The sequence below is a fragment of the Clinocottus analis genome, unplaced genomic scaffold (assembly GCF_023055335.1).
Source record: "Clinocottus analis isolate CAN_PGR_092001 unplaced genomic scaffold, fCliAna1.0.p SCAF_49, whole genome shotgun sequence".
NCBI lineage: Eukaryota > Metazoa > Chordata > Actinopteri > Perciformes > Cottidae > Clinocottus > Clinocottus analis.
This window is the reverse complement of record NW_027176206.1, coordinates 295,001-318,655: the sequence shown is the minus strand read 5'-3', so window position 1 is coordinate 318,655 and position 23,655 is coordinate 295,001. Positions and strand designations below refer to the sequence as shown.

The following is a 23,655-nucleotide window of genomic DNA, read 5'->3' as shown; positions in this document are numbered from 1 at the left end:
TTACATCTGCAGTATGCTGCCAGTACACACTGAATACAGTTACATCTGCAGTATGCTGCCAGTACACACTGAACAGTTACATCTGCAGTATGCTGCCAGTACACACTGAATACAGTTACATCTGCAGTATGCTGCCAGTACACACTGAATACAGTTACATCTGCAGTATGCTGCCAGTACACACTGGACAGTAATTGGTTGGATCTGTGTGTCAGCAGCTCCGGCATGAGGCCCAGGTCTGTTCTGTATCAGGAACAGCTGCTTCTGGGTCGTATTCTGTTCATCCTGCTGACTGAGTGCTCATCTCAAGGTCATTTCTTCATGACAGAGATGTGACATGAGATGTCTCATTAAGAATAGAATGTAGACCTGAAGAGCTGAGGAACATTAGACCTTCTTTACTTTCTGTGTGATCCAACACATGGATCCTGTTGACTTACTCTGTCAGCCAGACAGCAGCACCTCCATGATAACTCCTCCATGATAACTCCTCCATGATAACTCCTCCATGATAACTCCTCCATGATAACTCCTCCATGATAACTCCATGATAACTCCTCCATGATAACTCCTCCATGATAACACCTCCATGATAGCACCTCCATGATAACTCCTCCATGATAACTCCTCCATGATAACTCCTCCATGATAACTCCTCCATGATAGCACCTCCATGATAACTCCTCCATGATAGCACCTCCATGATAACTCCTCCATGATAACTCCTCCATGATAACTCCTCCATGATAGCACCTCCATGATAACTCCTCCATGATAACTCCTCCATGATAACTCCTCCATGATAGCACCTCCATGATAACTCCTCCATGATAACTCCTCCATGATAACTCCTCCATGATAACTCCTCCATGATAGCACCTCCATGATAACTCCTCCATGATAGCACCTCCATGATAGCACCTCCATGATAACTCCTCCATGATAACTCCTCCATGATAGCACCTCCATGATAACTCCTCCATGATAGCACCTCCATGATAACTCCTCCATGATAACTCCTCCATGATAACTCCTCCATGATAACTCCTCCATGATAGCACCTCCATGATAACTCCTCCATGATAACTCCATGATAACTCCTCCATGATAACTCCTCCATGATAACTCCTCCATGATAGCACCTCCATGATAACTCCTCCATGATAACTCCTCCATGATAACTCCTCCATGATAACTCCTCCATGATAGCACCTCTATGATAACTCCTCCATGATAGCACCTCCATGATAACTCCTCCATGATAGCACCTCCATGATAACTCCTCCATGATAACTCCTCCATAATAACTCCTCCATGATAGCACCTCCATGATAACTCCTCCATGATAACTCCTCCATGAGAACTCCTCCATGGAGTTCTCATGAGAACTCCTCCATGATAACTCCTCCATGATAGCACCTCCATGATAACTCCTCCATGATAGCACCTCCATGATAACTCCTCCATGATAACTCCTCCATGAGAACTCCTCCATGAGAACTCCTCCATGATAACTCCTCCATGATAACTCCTCCATGAGAACTCCTCCATGATAACTCCTCCATGATAGCACCTCCATGATAGCACCTCCATGATAACTCCTCCATGATAACTCCTCCATGATAACTCCTCCATGATAGCACCTCCATGATAGCACCTCCATGATAACTCCTCCATGATAACTCCTCCATGATAGCACCTCCATGATAACTCCTCCATGATAACTCCTCCATGAGAACTCCTCCATGATAGCACCTCCATGATAACTCCATGATAACTCCTCCATGAGAACTCCTCCATGATAACTCCTCCATGATAGCACCTCCATGATAACTCCTCCATGATAACTCCTCCATGATAACTCCTCCATAATAACTCCTCCATGATAGCACCTCCATGATAACTCCTCCATGATAACTCCTCCATGATAACTCCTCCATGAGAACTCCTCCATGAGAACTCCTCCATGATAACTCCTCCATGATAACTCCTCCATGAGAACTCCTCCATGAGAACTCCTCCATGAGAACTCCTCCATGATAACTCCTCCATGATAGCACCTCCATGATAACTCCTCCATGATAGCACCTCCATGATAACTCCTCCATGATAACTCCTCCATGAGAACTCCTCCATGAGAACTCCTCCATGATAACTCCTCCATGATAGCACCTCCATGATAGCACCTCCATGATAACTCCTCCATGATAACTCCTCCATGATAGCACCTCCATGATAGCACCTCCATGATAGCACCTCCATGATAACTCCTCCATGATAACTCCTCCATGAGAACTCCTCCATGATAGCACCTCCATGATAGCACCTCCATGATAACTCCATGATAACACCTCCATGATAACTCCTCCATGATAGCACCTCCATGATAACTCCATGATAACACCTCCATGATAACTCCTCCATGATAGCACCTCCATGATAACTCCATGATAACTCCTCCATGATAGCACCTCCATGATAACTCCATGATAACTCCTCCATGATAACTCCTCCATGATAACTCCTCCATGATAACTCCATGATAACTCCTCCATGATAACTCCTCCATGATAACTCCTCCATGAGAACTCCTCCATGAGAACTCCTCCATGAGAACTCCTCCATGATAGCACCTCCATGATAACTCCTCCATGATAGCACCTCCATGATAACTCCTCCATGATAACTCCTCCATGAGAACTCCTCCATGAGAACTCCTCCATGATAACTCCTCCATGATAGCACCTCCATGATAGCACCTCCATGATAACTCCTCCATGATAACTCCTCCATGATAGCACCTCCATGATAGCACCTCCATGATAGCACCTCCATGATAACTCCTCCATGATAACTCCTCCATGAGAACTCCTCCATGATAGCACCTCCATGATAGCACCTCCATGATAACTCCATGATAACACCTCCATGATAACTCCTCCATGATAGCACCTCCATGATAACTCCATGATAACACCTCCATGATAACTCCTCCATGATAACTCCATGATAACTCCTCCATGATAGCACCTCCATGATAACTCCTCCATGATAACTCCTCCATGATAGCACCTCCATGATAACTCCATGATAACTCCTCCATGATAACTCCTCCATGATAACTCCATGATAACTCCTCCATGATAACTCCATGATAACTCCTCCATGATAACTCCTCCATGATAACTCCTCCATGATAACTCCTCCATGATGGAAGACATGAAGTGGAAGAAACAGCCAACAGTTATGCACCTGATGGCTTTCATAGTCATTGTTGTTGTTGTTTATTTGGATATTGATCCAGGGACGACCCTCATGGTTGTGTTGTGGTGAGTTTCATGTTTCTGCCGATGCGCTGCAGCCCACAGACAAGAGGATGATTAGAGCAACAAGACTCTCATGTTGTGAAGTGTTTATCATTCATGACTCTTTAGTGTTTGAACATGTCTTCAGAAAGCTAACAGACTGATGGATGTGTGCTTCCTGATATTAGTGTCGTTCTTGTTGTTCTGCCTCAAATAACCTCCATTTCAACAAAGAACAACATGTTGATATATTGTGAATATGTTGCATGCATAATATTAAAGTGCTGATGTTTCTGATGTGCCATAATATTTATATAAACCTGATGAATGGAGCTGTTCCCTTTTTGCTTCTTCAAACTCCTTCATCCCTCAATAACTGCCAACTCATGCATCTGTTTCTCCATTCTCTCTCTTTCTTTCTCTCCCTCCATGTTGGCTTCTTTTCTTTCCTCTGCGTCGGTTCACATCTTCAGAGACTCTGGTCAAAGATAATATCTATAGAAAACCCCCCATCTACAAACAGCATGGTACAGTCTCCTCCCTCCTGGTCTCTGCACGATGTGTTGCTCGCCGTCTGCCACTCATCAGTTCATCCACTTCTCCTCCCTTTCCTCAGCTGCTCTCATGCAGCCGGCTGCATGGAGGTCCATGCAGCCGGCTGCATGGAGGTCCATCCAGCCGGCTGCATGGAGGTCCGTCCAGCCGGCTGCATGGAGGTCCGTCCAGCCGGCTGGATGAGACTCCTCTGTATCAAGGTCATGACATCACGGCTACACATGTTGGGCAATCAATGTGTGACACAACTAAGAAAAAACACACAAATGTTGTGATGACAGAAAACAAACGGTTGAGCTCCACACAACAGAAATGTAGTGTTTGTACCACACCCTGACAGTGATGTCACAGGAGATGTTCTCATGAAAAGCTCTCTGTGTGGAGCTCCTGGGACTGAGGTGTGGAACAAAGAGTTATTTAACTCTCCAGTTCAACTCCAATATCTGATGTGAGTTGTACGTTCCAGCCACTGGCTGTGGCCCGTGACAGTAATGAGCTCTCCTGGTTCCTGCATGTCTGCACCTCCTGGTGGTTTGTGGTGATGCTGTGACTGTGTTCTCCCCTCACTGGTCATGGTTCACTGTGTAACGTGTCATCAGTGTCGTGTTCAAACTGTGTGTGTGTCCTGATTTATGATGTGCGGTGTTCAATGTAGAAGCTCTTATCAGCTCCATCACACACATATGAATCTTTGTTAAGTAGGATGAGTAAATGGGTTGCATATGGCTCCGTCCTGCAGACGCATGAGCTGTCAGTCTGCATCGTGACACACGAGCAGACTGAAGGTCTCTCGCAGTGACGGGCGACGTGTCACCAGTGAAGACTGGTGCTTTCAGCCTGGAGCTGTGGACAGAGACATTGAGGGCATTACCTGAACAGTGGACACATTATGGGAATGCAGCCCATTGGTTAAGTTCTCTAATACATGAGTACAGTGTTCACCACGTGATCCTGATAACGAGGTCCATATGTAAATGTCCAGCTCTTCGGTCTCATGGATCAAATATTTGGTCACGTTTTGACCAAGGTTGGTGGTGCGAGATGATGTCATGGCCAAGGTGATGATGTCATGACCAAGGTGATGACGTCATGACCAAGGTGATGATGTCGTGGCCAAGGTGATGATGTCGTGGCCAAGGTGATGATGTCGTGGCCAAGGTGATGATGTCGTGGCCAAGGTGATGATGTCATGACCAAGGTGATGACGTCATGACCAAGGTGATGATGTCGTGGCCAAGGTGATGATGTCGTGGCCAAGGTGATGATGTCATGGCCAAGGTGATGATGTCATGGCCAAGGTGATGATGTCATGACCAAGGTGATGATGTCATGACCAAGGTGATGATGTCATGACCAAGGTGATGATGTCATGGCCAAGGTGATGATGTCATGGCCAAGGTGATGATGTCATGGCCAAGGTGATGATGTCATGACCAAGGTGATGATGTCATGACCAAGGTGATGATGTCATGGCCAAGGTGATGATGTCATGACCAAGGTGATGATGTCATGGCCAAGGTGATGATGTAGAGTTCAGAGCAGCTGAAAGGAACTTTAACATCTGACTGTTTTACAGCTTCTAGAACATCTTGGCAGGATGGGGAGGATGGCAAGGTGGGTCTGTGTGTGTGTGTGTGTGTGTGTGTGTGTGTGTGTGTGTGTGTGTGTGTGTGTGTGTGTGTGTGTGTGTGTGTGTGTGTGTGTGTGTTACTTTCAAGTCATCTTCTTTAAAAGGCTGTTCATCCATTTACTAATTCACTAACTCATACTTTACCATCATCCACCACTTCTTTCCATCTCTCTCTCTCTGTCTTTCTCTCTCTCTCTCTCTCTCTTTCTCTCTCTCTCTCTCTCTCTCTCTCTCTCTCTCTCTCTCTCTCTCTCTCTCTCTCTCTCTCTCTCTACTAGAGGACCAGTTGGATGATCTTGAAGAGTGAGATTGATGGACACATGGGACCAGAAGACCTGGATCCCTGCAAGTCCACCTGCAGTCTGCCGACTGACGCCTCCCAGTCTAGTGAGTAGTTAACCTCTAGTTAGTAGTTAACCTCTAGTCTAGTGAGTAGTTAACCTCTAGTGAATAGTTAACCTCTAGTCTAGTGAGTAGTTAACCTCTAGTCTAGTGAGTAGTTAACCTCTAGTGAGTAGTTAACCTCTAGTCTAGTGAGTGGCATGAATCACTGATAATAAATCACTTCTTCATAACTTTCAGATTTCCCCTACAATAAGTCTGCATCTTTACCCGGCTACGGGAGGAATGGCATCTACAAGGTGAGCTGCTGACCTCTGCAGGACCGTGTGTGTGGAAATGAAAGGATATATTAAACTGATGCGAGATTTAGTGTGTTGAGTATTTTTATGATTCTATTAAATGTAGACTAATTTAACATTATGCGGTTTGTGCAAACACATTTCTTACATGTGGAATTACTTTATGTATTTACTGTATAATTATTAGTAATAGTAAACAGTAATTCATGGCGTTAAGCACAGTGGTGCTGAATGTGGTCAACATGCTAACAAGGCTAATGTTGGTTCAGCGTGTTATAGTTAGCACCAACGCAGCTTCTAGTGGGCTGATGGGACCCAACAGCTGTGCAGGTGTGATGATGCAGGCGGTGAACTCTGGTTTTGTCTGGTTTTGTAAAGGCAGCCAGGAGGCAGAGAGCAGTGTGATTGTGCAGAAGAGTCTCTCCATGTTCAACAGGAAGTGCAGCACAATGAAGGCGTCTCACTTTGAAGCACAGTGCCTTTGTAGCTGATAACTTATTACCTACCAGCATGGAGCAGACCAGACCCTGTTGGGGGCAGAGAGCAGAAGAGCCCATCGATGGATGCAATGCAATGTCTTCACTGCATTGCATCTATTGGTGGACAACAACCAAACCGTCTCTAACACGGCTCTTCCTTCTCTGGTTAGACACGACTCAGTCTGAAGGAAGTGATCTGAGTTTGTAATAGAAGGATGTGTCACACTCACTTCCTACTGGTCTCCCTGAAAGAAGGGGAGCACATCAAGGTGAAAGGCTTTCAGGTGAACCCTGATGATCCATGGAGACATGGAGACAGCCAGAGCAGCGCCTGGTGGTGTAACAGGTCTGTGTCCCTGTGATTGTTCCTCAAGGCTGCTGAGATGGTGGACGATGAAGTGGACCCAGACTCCCAGAGCTGGGGAGGCATGAGAGGTGAGCGTCAACATTGATAGTTTATTTCCTGTTCCTCTTTGTGTTCATGGTGTGCAAGCTTGTATTAGTTTGAGTTAGTTAGCTGCTTCAACAATACAGACAATAGACTGCAGATACAGAAGACTTCCTCATCCTGTTGGCTGAAATCAAACGAGGGTTTAAGTTCTGACTTTGGTGAAATCTTGTAAAAACTAGACTTGAAGCTCTTCTCAGACAATTTAATTATTCGATGCATTGGAATGCCAATCAGCTGAGCATGTGCATCACTACTGAAGAGCAGACTGAGGTCTGATCAGCAAGAAGCAGAGATGCTCACAGGCCGAGTCTTGAGTCTTTAAGTTGGAGTCCAAGTCAAGATATTGTGTTGCAGCCTCACCAAACGTCTGCTGACGACGTCTAAACAGCTGCTTTACCTTCAGAACCCAGAAGCCCACATGAAGTACGTTGTTGTGAAAGCTCACATGTGCAGAGGGAAAGTTTCTCCTGCAGCTGTGTGTGTGTGTGTGTGTGTGTGTGTGCGTGTGTGTGTGTGTGTGTGTGTGTGTGTGTGTGTGTGTGTGTGTGTGGTATAATCTACATAATGAGTGTGCTATTCAAATCAAAAGTTGTCGTTCCATCAGATTAATGTTCTCTGTCTCTCTCTTCACAGAATACAAGGTGAGACTTTGCTCGTTTGTTAATATTCTGGCAGCTTTGTTTGGACTCTGGATCATAAACGCATCCCATAATTAATACTTTGTGCCGTCCAGATCTTCCCGTATGAAACGCTGGCAGTGACGCACAGAGTGAAGGTGAAGCTTCCCAGAGAAGTGGATCGCACCCGACTGGAGGTGAGCTCTCCTCTTCCTCCTCTCCCTCCTCTTCCTCCTCTCCCACCAGCTCGTTAGGAACATGTCACCTGTTGACAGAAGGAGCCCATCGTCACAGCTCAGCAGGTGGGCTGTTGTGAAGGTGAATGACGGCTGTTGCTTCTTTCTTGTATTTAAGAACAGACGGGGTCGTGTTCAGTACGTACTGTCTAGTTGGCCGTAGTACGGCTCTTGGATCACATGACTTTCTGTTGACTGGGACGCGTCACGTTTCATGTCTTTCAATAACAAATGAAGCTTGAAGCTTAATGTCCTGTAAGGACTCATTTCCTGCAGCTGTTCAGACGGTGCATTCAGGTCCTTCAGGAGAAAACAGGAAGTATTGAGTCTTAAATGAAGTTCCACAGGAATAAAACACAGTGTGGTTGGTGTTGCGGTGCCGCTCTGACAGAAGGGCCGCCTCTCACTCCCATTCAAATATTTAAACTTTCAGTAACCTTCATATGAGAACTCCCTTCATGGAGAACTGTTCCACCCTCTGTTCACCCCACCAGTGTTCCTGACCCTTGACCTCATGGTGCTGCTGGTCTACTCACAGTAGACAACATGTTGCTGCTGCTGCTGCTGCATGAGCAGCAACATGTTGCTGTTGCTGCTGCTGCATGAGCAGCAACACGCTCCAGTGCTCAGCATGTTCATAAAGGTTTCCGTGAGGAGATCCAGAAGGAAAAGGCCTCAGTGGACGAGCCTCAGGCTTCATGAGCCCTGTAATTCTGAAGAAAGGAAGGTGACAGTAAGCACTGACGGGATAGAAAGTTATCCACCGACAGTAGTCATGAAACTTTACGATGCAACACTTTGTGCTGAATAACAGCGATTGTGTTGCTGTGGTGTCGTTATGCTGTCAGCGTGCAGGTGGACATTAAAGGAGCAAGGTGTGTCCCCCCAGGCTGCACATTCCTGTGTGTTGCTGTGAAGCAGGTGAAGCTGCCTCTAATTTACTGTCACGATCATCACAGAGACGCACACCTGCAGCGCCGTGCAGCCGGCGCGCTGCAGCAACACCAGAGGAGTTCCTCCTGCCTCTCATAGAGGCCAGCGTGTGGTGTGTTCACCCTGCAGAAGGCATCACAACGCTCTGAACACACACACACCAGAGGGAGAAGGTCTCTGAGGTCACGGCGATCTGAGGCTCATGTGACATTCAGCAGAAGTGATGCGAGGGTTAAAGAGACAGGATGCTAGTTGATCATTGGAGTGGAGCCCAGTGGAGATTCAGCTAGATGGTTAAATACTGCAGCACAGACATCACTTCAATGCAGCTGCTGTGATTTAGTGGGTTGTTTTTTCCTTCATGGACACAGAGAACATCAAGAAGCTCCCACATGAACTTTGTGGTGATGTCAAAGTGAGCATGTAGCTGGTCTACCTCCTTTAGACTCTGTGCTGTTTCTGCTGCATGAAGCTACAACACCGGTTGACTTCAGAGCTTTGAGGGAAGAGACTTTTGGTCTGAAGTCTCAAACTTGATCCAACCTGAAGGGGTTTAAACAGCCTCCACCTTCATCGTCAGCACTCTTCAGTACGAGCAGTGGGGTTTCTTCACGTTCTAACCTGCGTGATGTGAATCTAGGTGTGTTCATCATCGGTCTCTTCCTCCCGCTGTGCTTCCCTCTCTCAGAGACACCTTTCCCCTGAGGACTTCCGGCAGGTCTTTGGCATGACTCTGGAGCAGTTTGACCGCCTGGCGCTCTGGAAGAAGACCGACCTGAAGAAGAAGGCCCGCCTCTTCTAGGCCGGCGGGGGAATCTCTTCGACAAGCATCCGTCCTGTGTGGGAGGAAGCATACCAGAACCCCCACTGGACCCTCTATATATGCAGCACCATGATATCTCACCTGTACGGCGCCTGTGATGCCAGGAGGGAACTCTCCCGCCGCGCTGAGGCAGCATCTAAAGCTTTTTGTATGCAGCGTGGTCCCAATGCCGGACGCCACCTTCCAGAGGACGAGGAGCTGCGTTTGCATGGCCTGTGTTGATGCTCCTCTCCTCCCGCGAGGGGTCTGCATCCTCCCTCCATCGCGGCTTTCATACCGGATAAATAATTACTAACTACCAGCTAAGTGTTGTGCAGGCCGTCCAGGTTCTGTGGTTCTGTTTGATGTTCTTCTGCTCGCTCAAGCTGGATCCATCTCACCCTACAAGCTTTCATCTCAAGTTTTCTTTTTGTTCCTTTGTCTTTTCATATTGTCTGAGTGCTGCTTTGCTTTCTCTCTCTCTCCATCAGTAGACAATGTTCTCTCTGCACTCCAGGACGAGTACATTGTCTAACAGTTTATTTTACCACCCTGAAGAGACTGCACACACACACACACACACACACACACACACACACACACACACACACACACACACACACACACACACACACACACACACACGGTTAAAGACGGGGAGGAGAAACATCTCCAGCTTCTGTGATCTCTTTCTTTAAAACTCAAAAAGCAGCTCATCATGCGTGTTTTCAGTTCATGTTTTTCTCCTTGAGAGAAGTTGAGAAAGACGAGTAGTTTAGTTCAGACGTGAAGTCTTCATCTTCCTCGAGCCGCATGAAGCAGCACAGACGCAGAGCTCTGGACCACCGACAGGACGAGGTCAGAGGTCAGCAGAACACAGAGCAGGTCAGGGTTCAGGGTGAACAAAGGTGTCACACACGGAGGAGTCACATCCCCTCACATCAAAGATGAAATTATTTTTATAAGCTATTTTTGACTTCTGGAAAAGATGAATCATGAAGCATTAATAATCATACGGCTCAGCTGAGAGGAACATCATGCTGCTCCCAGAACAGAAGGCCACGCTGCCGCCGCAGAGCGTCACAGCTGCAGAGCGTCTTAGAGCGTCACAGAGCTGCAGAGCGTCTCAGCTGCAGAGCGTCACAACTGCAGAGCGTCTTAGAGCGTCACAGAGCTGCAGAGCTTCAGAGCGTCTGAGCTGCAGAGCGTCTTAGAGCGTCACAGAGCTGCAGAGCGTCTCAGAGCGTCACAGAGCTGCAGAGCGTCTCAGCTGCAGAGCGTCACAGCTGCAGAGCGTCTTAGAGCGTCACACAGCTGCAGAGCGTCTCACAGCTACAGCAACAGGCTGTCTAGCTGTGTCACTCCTTCTAGATGTAGCTCCTCTCATGTCTGGAGCGTCGCTGCAGTAACAGCTCTACATGTTTCAGCAGTAACAGCTCTACATGTTTCAGCAGTAACAGCTCTACATGTTTCAGCAGAAACTGCTCTACATGTTTCAGCAGTAACAGCTCTACATGTTTCAGCTCTAACAGCAGTAACAGCTCTACATGTTTCAGCAGTAACAGCTCTACATGTTTCAGCAGTAACAGCTCTACATGTTTCAGCAGTGACAGCTCTACATGTTTCAGCAGTAACAGCTCTACATGTTTCAGCAGTAACAGCTCTACATGTTTCAGCAGTAACAGCTCTACATGTTTCAGCAGTGACAGCTCTACATGTTTCAGCAGTAACAGCTCTACATGTTTCAGCAGTAACAGCTCTACATGTTTCAGCAGTAACAGCTCTACATGTTTCAGCAGTAACAGCTCTACATGTTTCAGCAGTAACAGCTCTACATGTTTCAGCAGTAACAGCTCTACATGTTTCAGCAGTGACAGCTCTACATGTTTCAGCAGTGACAGCTCTACATGTTTCAGCAGTAACAGCTCTACATGTTTCAGCTCTAACAGCAGTAACAGCTCTACATGTTTCAGCAGTAACAGCTCTACATGTTTCAGCAGTAACAGCTCTACATGTTTCAGCAGTAACAGCTCTACATGTTTCAGCAGTGACAGCTCTACATGTTTCAGCAGTGACAGCTCTACATGTTTCAGCAGTAACAGCTCTACATGTTTCAGCTCTAACGGCAGTAACAGCTCTACATGTTTCAGCTCTAACAGCAGTAACAGCTCTACATGTTTCAGCTCTAACAGCAGTAACAGCTCTACATGTTTCAGCTCTAACAGCAGTAACAGCTCTACATGTTTCAGCAGTAACAGCATCCTGTGCGGTGTGTGTAATGTGTACCAGAGCGTCGCTGTGTGTAACTCTTCAGCATGGTGAGGTGTGTTCACTCGGTCAGAAACGTATGGAAACATTATGATCAATGTGTTTGAGTGATTATTATGAAATGCTCATTAGCCTGTTAGCTATTTATCTCATTGCCTTGAAGGATTTTATTTCAGTCATCAGCGTGTAGTGTTGAGTGAAAAGCTTTCAGTAGACTTTGAAGAAAAACATATCACATTTTGAGTTTGTGTCTCATGTGTTTCCTCCTGTAAGTAACACTAACTGTTGTCATGAGGTCACTTCCTGTTTCTAATCTCATCTGCTATTAAAGTGCTTTATCCAAACTACAGCGGCCTGCTCGTCCTTAAAGGAATGTCTGAAATACTGGACGTGTGTTTAAAGAATGAGGGTTTGACCTCTGACCTCCAGCTGGATGAACACTGAACAACTGAAGGTGAACAGAAGCTCTGCTGGAGAAACGTTACAGGAGCTGTGATTTACGTCCTGAACATGAACGCAGCGTCACCTCGTCCACCTGAGACCATGATGTCATCACAGCTCTATAATAACTAGAGTTTACGTCAGTAAAGCATGAATAAACTCCTCATTTATAAAGCTTTGATCAACATCAACACTCGTGAAATTATTAGTATGCAATTCATAAACAGTTACACATGTTTATTCTAGATTAATAATCTTAATTCATCATTTATCAAAGAAGTAATTAAGGACTTATAGATGGTTAATAAGATCATTCTAAAGTGTTGGTAAATGACTAAAAAAATATTTAAATGTCATTTATTCACAAATTTATAAAATGATTTAGTTATGCACTAACGGTTAGGGACGATGTTAAAATGTGCTTCATAAACATGTTTTAATACTGCAATTCATGACTAATTCAGTTACTAGTTACTAGTTTAGCATGATGTGTGATCATCTGAAGTGAGAACTATTTGTTTAATAAAGCATTAATAAAGCAGCAGAGCCTCAAAGCACATACAAATCATGCTTAGATGTTTACAATAATAATACATAAATCCACGGGCCAGCCTTTAAACCCTGGGCTTCCTGCAAGAGGACCAGAAGCTCTCCACTCAGGAGAAACAACCACACAAGTCCCGCCTCTCCGAACGGAGACCACAATTGGCCGACGCGGCTGTCAGTCACTGCTGGGGGTTGACAGCCGCCCACACTGCTCTATTGTCAGGAGAGATGTCCAGCGAGGAGCAGGAGAGAGGAGACAAAGGTAAGAGCTGCTACTCCTCTTCCTCACGCTCTGCTGAGAAGAAGAGATTCACTCTGTTTCTTATTTATATTTATATATATTATATATATATATACTAACAACAACATCTTCACAGTGTAGTGTACAGTGTAGTGTGTGTGCTGTCAGAGGCTCTCTGGTATTATTTACTCTTTGAAGAAGACATTAGAGTCTTCATTAGCATCATTTATTAGCATCTTGTGGTTCCTCTATTAGCCTAATCTAACACATACTTATACTAATACCGCTACTACTATATATTTATATATATATATATATATATATATATATATATATATATATATATATATATATATATATATATATATATATATATATATATATATATACATATATGTGTGAGTGTGTGATCTATCCAGTTGACTTTTGGTTTCATCTCAGCAGTAAGTCAGTGAGAGATACAAAGGACCATGTGGTAGGAGAGGAGAGGAGGAGGAGGAGAGAGGAGGAGGAGGAGAGAGGAGGAGTGATTCATTGGCTGGCTGAGGGTGTGTTAGCCCTGTGCTGCAGACTGCAGGCTGCAGCAGCTGCAGCAGCATCCCTGCAGGGTGCAGTGGGACCAGCTGGGCCTGCGCTCTGTGACCATGTGACCTCCAGAGGAGAGCCCTGGTCTTTATTCAGGGTGAACTGTTCATGTGGTGGACAGTCAGACCTTGTGCTGGCTGGTCTTGAAGCATCAGCATCACTCGGCTGTTAGCCACACCCACCTCATCAGCTCCAGCTTACCTGTCCTCTCTGCAGTCCTCTCTTCAGTATTTAACTCATCTCTGGTGCAGATGGTTCTCCAGGTTCTCCAGACGTTCTCTCGCGTGTTCCTCTTCATGTCTGTTCGCTGCAGCTTCGTGCTCGTCTCCCTCTGCTTCTGCAGATCAGATGTGTGTTGTTTCTCCTGCTGCAACACAACTCTGCTCTCTCCTCAGTGAGTTCTGCTTCCTGTCCTCATGGACCTCCTGTCCTCACAGAGCTCTACTATTGTTTAATTCTAGTGTTTCCTCCTGGTACAGAAGCAGCTATCCACAAGAGAATGGAGACTGTTTCTGACATCCTGGCTCTGCCCTGAGTGTGTGTGTGTGTGTGTGTGTGTGTGTGTGTGTGTGTGTGTGTGTGTGTGTGTGTGTGCGTGTGTGATTTCCTTGGGTGCTTGAAAGCGTCACCACATGACAATAGACAATAGAGGCAGCCGCCTTGTAAACATCCTGCAGTGTAGAGCGACCTGCAGACCGGGAGCAGGGAGAAGAGAGCCCAGAGCGCCTGAGGGCTCCATGCGCTCCTTCACAGCTACATTCAGATTAGTGACACATCTGCTGCTACTTTAAGACACACCTTTCAGACATCAATCACTTCTGGAATCTTTTCCTTAAACTTCAGATTTAGCTTTAATGTTTACTAATGTATGAAGGCTGATGGCAATGAGGCCCCGCCCTCTGGGACAGGAAGAGCAATGAGGCCCCGCCCTCTGGGACAGGAAGAGCAATGAGGCCCCGCCCTCTGGGACAGGAAGAGCAATGAGGCCCCGCCCTCTGGGACAGGAAGAGCAATGAGGCCCCGCCCTCTGGGACAGGAAGAGCAATGAGGCCCCGCCCTCTGGGACAGGAAGAGCAATGAGGCCCCGCCCTCTGGGACAGGAAGAGCAATGAGGCCCCTCCCTCTGGGACAGGAAGAGCAATCTGGCCCCGCCCTCTGGGACAGGAAGAGCAATGAGGCCCCGCCCTCTGGGACAGGAAGACTAATGAGGCCCCTCCCTCTGGGACAGGAAGAGCAATGAGGCCCCGCCCTCTGGGACAGGAAGAGCAATGAGGCCCCGCCCTCTGGGACAGGAAGAGCAATGAGGCCCCGCCCTCTGGGACAGGAAGAGCAATGAGGCCCCGCCCTCTGGGACAGGAAGAGGGGAACCAACAGACGGACAGCGGTGAGGTCCAGTGAGCTGCAGCAGACTCCTTCATGACCTGTGACATCATCACTCCTCCCATTGCTTCACCTCCTCCCTCTGTCTGCTTCTTGCTCTCTCTACTCTTCATCCTCTCCCCTCGTCTCCCTCATCCATTATTTATATCAAGTGAGCCTTAAGGCCAACATTCCAACTGCTGTCTGTCTCCAGTCAATATCCTGTCTGTCTGTCTGTCTGTCTGTCTGTCTGTCTGTCTGTCTGTCTGTCTCTCTCTCTCTCTCTCTCTCTCTCTCTCTCTCTCTCTCTCTCTCTCTCTCTCTCTCTCTCTCTCTCTCTCTCTCTCTCTCTCTCTCTCTCTCTCTCTCTCTCTCTCTCTCTCTCTCTCTCTCTCTCTCTCTCTCTCCCTCTCTCTCTCTCTCTCTCTCTCTCTCTCTCTCTCTCTCTCTCCTCTCTCTCTCTCTCTCTCTCTCCCTCTCTCTCTCCCTCTCTCTCTCTCTCTCCCTCTCTCTCTCTCTCTCTCTCTCTCTCTCTCTCTCTCTCTCTCTCTCTCTCTCCATGCCCCTCCCCTCTCAGGTCCAGGTGTTTGCCTGCAGGTGGTGACTCTACCGTCATAAAGGGAAAAAAAGAAAATTATGAAATATTTGGTCTGGGGTGTTCATGCATCTGCACTGTGTGTCTGTACACACACGCGCACACACACACACACACACACACACACACAGACACACACAGTCTCTTCCATGAAGATGACTTCTGTAACGGAGGTTTTGTTTTGTCTGTTGGTGAAACTCATGTTAGGATTTTGTGCACAACATTAATTTTCCATGAACAATGTAAAGATCATTTGATGATCATCCTGCAGCTGAGACGACAGCGTTGCTGCTCAGACGCTCTGCATGTGTGTTAGTTCAGTGACGTCTGTGTGTTGTGTCTAGAGCAGACGTGTTGCTCTGCTGCAGCCGCTCTGCTCTCTGCTCTGAGGAGAAGCTGCTGCATGAGATGCTGCTGCATGAGATACGTCCTCGTCCACGTCATCGTCCTCGTCCTCGTCCACGACCACGTTCACGTTCACGTCCACGTTTACGTCCACGTCATCGTCCTCGTCCACGTCATCGTCCTCGTCCTCGTCCACGACCACGTTCACGTCCACGACCACGTTCACGACCACGTTCACGTCCACGACCACGTTCACGTCCACGTTTACGTCCACGTCATCGTCCTCGTCCACGTCATCGTCCTCGTCCTCGTCCACGTTCACGTTCACGTCCACGACCACGTTCACGTCCACGTTTACGTCCACGTCCTCGTCCTCGTCCTCGTCCTCGTCCTCGTCCACGACCACGTTCACGTCCACGTTTACGTCCTCGTCCACGTCATCGTCCTCGTCCTCGTCCACGACCACGTTCACGTCCACGACCACGTTTACGTCCACGTTTACGTCCACGTCCTCGTCCTCGTCCTCGTCCTCGTCCTCGTCCTCGTCCACGACCACGTTCACGTCCACGTTTACGTCCTCGTCCACGTCATCGTCCTCGTCCTCGTCCACGACCACGTTCACGTCCACGTTTACGTCCTCGTCCACGTCATCGTCCTCGTCCTCGTCCACGACCACGTTCACGTCCACGACCACGTTCACGTCCACGTTTACGTCCTCGTCCTCGTCCACGACCACGACCACGTTCACGACCACGTTTACGTCCACGTTCACGTCCACGACCACGTTCACGTCCACGACCACGTTTACGTCCACGTTTACGTCCACGTCCTCGTCCTCGTCCTCGTCCTCGTCCTCGTCCTCGTCCACGACCACGTTCACGTCCACGTTTACGTCCTCGTCCACGTCATCGTCCTCGTCCTCGTCCTCGTCCACGACCACGTTCACGTTCACGTTCACGTCCACGACCACGTTCACGTCCACGTTTACGTTCACGTCCACGTTTACGTCCACGTCCTCGTCCTCGTCCTCGTCCTCGTCCTCGTCCTCGTCCACGACCACGTTCACGTCCACGTTTACGTCCTCGTCCACGTCATCGTCCTGGTCGTCGTCCTCGTTCTCGTCTACGTCCACGTCCTCGACCACGTTCACGTCTCGTTCACGTCCTCGTCCTCGTCCTTGTCCTCATCTACGTCCTGGTCCACGTCCTGGTCCACGACCACGACCACGTTCACGTCTCGTTCACGTCCTTGTCCTCGTCCACGTCCTCGTCCTGGTCCTCGTCTACGTCCTGGTCCTGGTCCTCGTCCACGTCCACGTCCACGTCCTGGTCCTCGTCTACGTCCTGGTCCTCGTCCTCGTCCACGTCCACGTCCACGTCCACGTCCTCGTCCTGGTCCTCGTCTACGTCCTGGTCCTGGTCCTCGTCCACGTCCACGTCCACGTCCACGTCCTGGTCCTCGTCTACGTCCTGGTCCTGGTCCTCGTCCACGTCCACGTCCACGTCCACGTCCACGTCCTCGTCCTGGTCCTCGTCTACGTCCTGGTCCTGGTCCTGGTCCACGTCCTCGTCCTCGTCCACGTCCTCGTCTACGTCCTCGTCCTCGTCCTCGTCCACGTCCACGTCCACGTCCACGTCCACGTCCTCGTCTACGTCCTCGTCCACATCCTCGTCCTCGTCCACGACCACGTTCACGTCCACGACCACGTTCACGTCTCGTTCACGTCTCGTTCACGTCCTCGTCCTCGTCCTTGTCCTCATCTACGTCCTGGTCCTGGTCCACGTCCTGGTCCACGACCACGTTCACGTCTCGTTCACGTCCTTGTCCTCGTCCACGTCCTCGTCCTGGTCCTCGTCTACGTCCTGGTCCTCGTCCACGTCCACGTCCACGTCCACGTCCTCGTCCTCGTCCTTGTCCTCATCTACGTCCTGGTCCTGGTCCTCGTCCACGTCCTCGTCCACGACCACGTTCTCGTCTCGTTCACGTCCTCGTCCTCGTCCTTGTCCTCATCTACGTCCTGGTCCACGTCCTGGTCCACGTCCTGGTCCACGACCACGTTCACGTCTCGTCCACGTCCTCGTCCTGGTCCTCGCCTACGTCCTGGTCCTGGTCCTCGTCCACGTCCACGTCCACGTCCTCGTCCTCGTCCTTGTCCTCATCTACGTCCTGGTCCTCGTCCACGTCCTCGTCTACGTCCTTGTCTACGACCACGTTCACATCTCGTTCACGTCCTCGTCCACATCCTCGTCCTGGTCCTCGTCCACGTCCTTGTCCTCGTCCCCGTCCTCGTCCCCATCCACCTCCTCGTCCTCGTCCTCGTCCTCGTCCACGTCCTCGTCTACCTCCTCGTCCACGTCCACGTCTACCTCCTCGTCCACGTCCTCGTCCTCGTTCTCGTCAACGTCCTCGTCCCCGTCCTCATCTACGTCCTGGTCCTGGTCCACGTCCACGTCTACGTCCTCGTCCTCGTCCTCGTCCTCGCCCACATCCACGTCCACATCCTCGTCCACGTCCACATCCTCGTCCTCGTCCACGTCTACGTCCTCGTCCACGACCACGTTCACGTCTCATTCTCGTCCTTGTCCACGACCTTGTTCTCGTCCACGTCCACGTCCTCATCCTCGTCGAAGTCCTCGTTCTCGTCTACGTCCACATCCTCGTCCTCGTCCTCGTCCTCGTCCTCGTCCTCGTCCACGTTCTCGTCCACGTCCACATCCTTGTCCACGTCCTCCTCGTCCCTTCTCTTCGTCCTCTGTGGAAAGGGATGAAGTCATTTCATTTCGTTCCATCCCTGGGATCACCCACCACACAGAGGAGCACATGGCTTTATGCAGCTGTTTGTGTGTGTGTGTGTGTGTGTGTGTGTGTGTGTGTGTGTGTGTGTGTGTGTGTGTGTGTGTGTGTGTGTGTGTGTGTGTGTGCATGGTGAAAACTTGTGAAGTGACTTTATTAGATTCAGACTTCCTGGAGGAAGGATGAGAGTTCAGTGTTACATGATGTGTATATGTTGTGTTGCAGTGTGTTTACATCCATGAGGTCACCATGAGGTCACCATGAGGTCAACATGAGGTCACCATGAGGTCACCATGCCTCATAGTGGGTTAGTTAGGATCTAACTAACCCGTCAGGGTGGACCAGCTGCAAACATGTCTCACATGCTGAGCACCATTTAGAGGAGGTGGGGTGAACATGTGAGGGTGCTGTGATGAAGAGGAGGAGGACGAGGAGGAGGAGGAGGAAGAGGAGGGTCTGACACTGAGGTGTAGCTTCAGAGCTAACAGGGCTAGAAGGCGGAGCTTGTTGTATACTTGAGGGCTTCCGGGTGTTTTGAAAGGTGTGAAGACATTCCTCTGGGAGAATGAGGAAGTGTTTGAGTTCAAACACACACACTTCCAACACCCACGAGTATCACTCAGTCCTCACTGAGCGGTAGAGCGACAGACAGATGTTCTGTGTTTTGAATAAACTAAACTGAAAAGTTCACTTTTTGATGTTTGCTTTCAAAATAAAAGCCATCAGACAATAAAAAATATGATCTCGCTCCACACACATAATATACACTATCTCTCTCTTCTCTTTCTCTCTCTCTCTCTCTCTCTCTTTCTCTCTCTCTCTCTCTCTTTCTCTCTCTTTCTCTCTCTCTCTCTGTCTCTCTCTCTCTCTGTCTGTCTGTCTCTCTGTCTCTCTCTCTCTCTCTCTCTCTCTCTCTCTCTCTCTCTCTCTCTCTCTCTCTCTCTCTCTCTCTCTCTCTCTTTCACTTTCTCTTTCTCACACACAGCTCCTGGTGGAGATGATGATGATGATGATGATGATGATGATGATGATGATGATGATGATGATGGGTCTTCCAGGCCTGGACATTGGAGCCGTCTCTTTTCTCAACTGTGACTTTAGATTTATAACGGCCTGACGTCAGCCTCCTGTGTGTGTGTGTGTGTGTGTGTGTGTGTGTGTGTGTGTGTGTGTGTGTGTGTGTGTGTGTGTGTGTGTGTGTGTGTGTGTGTGCGCACGTGTGTGTAACTACACAGCAAAATCAGAAGTGTGAAATGAACTCCCATATTGTTAATATCAACACTATGGGAGTGTTTATTTAACCCACTCGGGTTCAGAGTTAAATCTACACTTTGGATAGTGTTAATATTTTAACTCTTTCATAGTGTTAATATCTAACACTCACAGTGTTGTCTTATCACACATGAAAGTCTGAATACATAACAGGGATAAGAACTTAATTCAGGGTTTCACATTCATAAAGTTACACCGCTGAACTGCATGCTGGGTCGTCCTGTCAAACTCCATTGGACAGGATCTCACAGGATGTAAGTAAAACAGAAAGATTGTGGAATAACCGCAGGTGTAGATAACTTAGTCAGGAGTGCATTGTGTTAACTCACAGAAACAGCCCCGCCCCCAGAGCCTCTTCACACCAGAAATGAGGTGAGGAAGGGGGAGGGGCTTTTCAGAGTACTTCTAACACCACCTGATTTAACTCCGTAAATTAACACCAACACGAGGCGGCATCGTACTCAAGCTGTTGTTGAAATAACTCTGGAAGAGTCACTGGACTTTGACACTGCACATTAAACTGTGGATTTTACTGTGAACACTCTGGACACTTTCTCCACCCTCACCGTCAGTTGAAAAAGAAAGACCGCGAAAAAACAGATGTACAGATAACTCGGTCAGGAGTGCATTGCGTTACCTCGCTGAAAGAGCCTCTTCAGCACTCTTTTAACAGCCAAAACAACACTGATCAAGAATATTTTACACTGGAAAATGAACACTAAGTAACACTACCCATACTGTACACACTGTAGAAGGTGGTTCCTTCTCCTGCTCGTTGTGTCACTGGATGTGTTGTCTGATCCTGTGACAGATGGAGAACAGACACACACAGTTCCACACGTTGTACAGTCATTGTGTTGCTACCGGGAGAGCAACATGTGATGCTGGTGTTGACACACTCAGCCGGTTGTAACACAGCCAGCAGGACTCACTGCCTGAAGGGACAGCGAGCAGCATCAGTGTGTTCACACACACTTCACTGCTTCCTCTTGGTGCACACATGGACCATGTACTGCAACACGTTATGCTCCTGCTCAGGTCCATGTGCTGCTCAGGTCCTTGAGCTGCTCAGGTCCTTGAGCTGCTCAGGTCCATGTGCTGCTCAGGTCCTTGAGCTACTCAGGTCTATCTGCTGCTCAGGTCCTTGAGCTGCTCAGGTCTATCTGCTGCTCAGGTCCATGTGCTGGTCGTGAACAGAACATCTAACAAGAAGGAATATTCTTGATATCAACTCAGTCTGAAGCAATAGTTATCTCAGCGGGGCGTCGGCCTGATGGAGGCTGCACCTCATTACAGTCTCCATTTATCAGAGTGTGTCTGTCTGGAGCAAAACACTGATGTCTCTCTCGCACACACACACACACACACGCACACACACACGCACACACGCAGAAGTGAGTCAGGAACAAGGTGAGGGTTACAACACACTCTGTAATGCAGCCATTATTTCATGGCTTATCATTCAGCTCATGTTCAGCTCACACTCCCTCTCCATCATCATCATCATCATCTCTCCCGATAAGAGTCTCAGAGCTCGAGACCGATTCCTCCCACTGGATGTCTCCTCGGCAGAGTGATGTTCGGGTCATCTGGTTTGCATCCTGCCTCACAGTCAAGACAGTGAACAGCCTGAGAGGAACGTCCCCAACACAATTGTGTTCTGAGCGCTGTTTTCTTATTGATATGGAGATCACTTCTGGAGGGTTATTGGGTTCAGATGACAGACATGTCTGTAGCAACTACCCACAATCTGTTTGTGTGTCTTTCCCTTCACTAGCCTGACAGCACCACAAGAATGAGAACTAGTCGCTTCATTTACACTGAGCTTCATCAATGGTGATCTGCACAGAGTAGAACGAACCAATCACAGCACAGGAGAACAATCCAGTGCACGTAGTACAAGCCCAGCAGGCTCTTGTCCTAATGGGTAAAGTGAGTTTAACAGTAACTAATCAGGACGTTGCTTATTGTAAAAGTTCCTTGTTACATTCCAGAGTTACGGACTGAGAGAAGTTCCTTCACCACCACTGCATAGCCTCTCTTACAGCATCGTACCTCTGCAGCTAAGGATGCTACGTCCTCTCTACAGCTAAGGATGCTACGTCCTCTCTCCAGCTGAGGATGCTACGTCCTCTCTCTAACTAAGGATGCTATGTCCTCTGTCCAGCTAAGGATGCTACGTCTTCTCTACGGCTAAGGATGCTATGTCCTCTCTCCAGCTAAGGATGCTACGTCCTCTCTCCAGCTAAGGATGCTATGTCCTCTGTCCAGCTAAGGATGCTACGTCTTCTCTACGGCTAAGGATACTACGTCCTCTCTCTAGCTAAGGATGCTACGTCCTCTCTCCAGCTGAGGATGCTACGTCCTCTCTCCAGCTGAGGATACTACGTCCTCTCTCTAGCTAAGGATGCTACGTCCTCTCTCCAGCTGAGGATGCTACGTCCTCTCTCCAGCTGAGGATGCTATGTCCTCTGTCCAGCTAAGGATGCTACGTCTTCTCTACGGCTAAGGATGCTACGTCCTCTCTCCAGCTAAGGATGCTACGTCCTCTTTACGGCTAAGGATGCTACGTCCTCTCTCCAGCTAAAGATGCTACGTCCTCCCTACAGCTAAGGATGCTACGTCCTCTCTCCAGCTAAGGATGCTACGTCCTCTTTACGGCTAAGGATGCTACGTCCTCTCTCCAGCTAAAGATGCTACGTCCTCCCTACAGCTAAGGATGCTACGTCCTCTCTCCAGCTAAGGATGCTACGTCCTCTTTACGGCTAAGGATGCTACGTCCTCTCTCCAGCTAAGGATGCTACGTCCTCCCTACAGCTAAGGATGCTACGTCCTCTCTCCAGCTAAGGATGCTACGTCCTCTTTACGGCTAAGGATGCTACAACCTCTCCGGCTAAGGATGCTACGTCCTCTCTCCAGCTAAGGATGCTACGTCCTCTCTCCAGCTAAGGATGCTACGTCCTCTCTCCAGCTAAGGATGCTACGTCTTCTCTACGGCTAAGGATGCTACGTCCTCTCTCCAGCTAAGGATGCTACGTCCTCTCTCCAGCTAAGGATGCTACGTCCTCTTTACGGCTAAGGATGCTACGTCTTCTCTCCAGCTAAGGATGCTACGTCCTCTCTACGGCTAAGGATGCTACGTCCTCTCTACAGCTAAGGATGCTACGTCCTCCCTACAGCTAAGGATGCTACGTCCTCTCTACAGCTAAGAATGCTACGTCCTCCCTACAGCTAAGGATGCTACGTCCTCTCTACAGCCAAGGATGCTACGTCCTCTCTCCAGCTAAGGATGCTACGTCCTCTCTCCAGTTAAGGATGCTACCTCCTCTCTACGGCTAAGGATGCTACGTCCTCTCTACAACTAAGGATGCTACGTCCTCTCTCCAGCTAAGGATGCTATGTCCTCTCTCCAGCTAAGGATGCTACGTCCTCTCTCCAGCTAAGGATGCTACGTCCTCTCTCCAGCTAAGGATGCTACGTCCTCTCTCCAGCTAAGGATGCTACGTCAACTCTCCAGCTAAGGATGCTACGTCCTCTCTCCAGCTAAGGATGCTATGTCCT

General features: G+C 48.7%; 3 protein-coding genes across 5 annotated transcripts in view; 2 read left to right on the top strand and 1 right to left on the bottom strand.

Annotated features, from left to right (window-relative positions):
• The window catches only part of ablim2 (actin binding LIM protein family, member 2), a 41,761-nt gene extending 30,480 nt beyond the window's left edge, over positions 1–11,281 (top strand). For 2 of the 3 annotated variants that reach the window (XM_068599607.1, XM_068599606.1), the window contains exon 14: positions 3,779–4,585. In XM_068599607.1, coding sequence (XP_068455708.1) covers positions 3,779–4,197 — 419 coding nt within the window. In that variant the 3' untranslated portion in view covers positions 4,198–4,585. Of the gene's footprint in view, positions 1–3,778; positions 4,586–5,436; positions 5,475–5,768; positions 5,878–6,072; positions 6,132–6,984; positions 7,046–7,694; positions 7,703–7,794; positions 7,876–9,535 lie in introns of those variants that run through there. The other variant, XM_068599609.1, reaches the window with a different exon arrangement.
• Positions 11,282–13,158: 1,877 nt separating this feature from the next.
• The window catches only part of afap1 (actin filament associated protein 1), a 51,965-nt gene continuing 41,468 nt past the window's right edge, over positions 13,159–23,655 (top strand). Inside the window, exon 1 of the mRNA XM_068599639.1 lies at positions 13,159–13,166. The gene's annotated coding sequence lies outside the window, so the exon portion shown is untranslated. The remainder of the gene's footprint in view (positions 13,167–23,655) is intronic.
• Positions 16,025–19,890, bottom strand: LOC137802072 (otolith matrix protein OMM-64-like). The gene is made up of 7 exons (XM_068599615.1): positions 19,804–19,890; positions 18,620–18,781; positions 18,270–18,572; positions 18,103–18,225; positions 17,836–17,981; positions 17,646–17,754; positions 16,025–17,164 (listed from the first exon to the last, which is right to left on the bottom strand). Exons 1-7 carry the CDS (start codon positions 19,888–19,890, stop codon positions 16,025–16,027), a joined length of 2,070 nt encoding a protein of 689 aa, XP_068455716.1.

Excerpts from the sequence above, each read along its gene's own strand:
- LOC137802072 (XM_068599615.1), bottom strand. The coding sequence starts at position 19,890 with ATGTCCAGGCCTGGAAGACCCATCATCATCATCATCATCATCATCATC. Across the intron at positions 18,226-18,269 it reads ACGAGGACCAGGACGAGGAT|GACGTAGACGAGGACGTGGA; the intron begins GTGGACGAGGAC and ends GTCGTAGACAAG. Across the intron at positions 17,755-17,835 it reads GACAAGGACGTGAACGAGAC|ACGTGAACGAGACGTGAACG; the intron begins GTGAACGTGGTC and ends GACGTGAACGAG.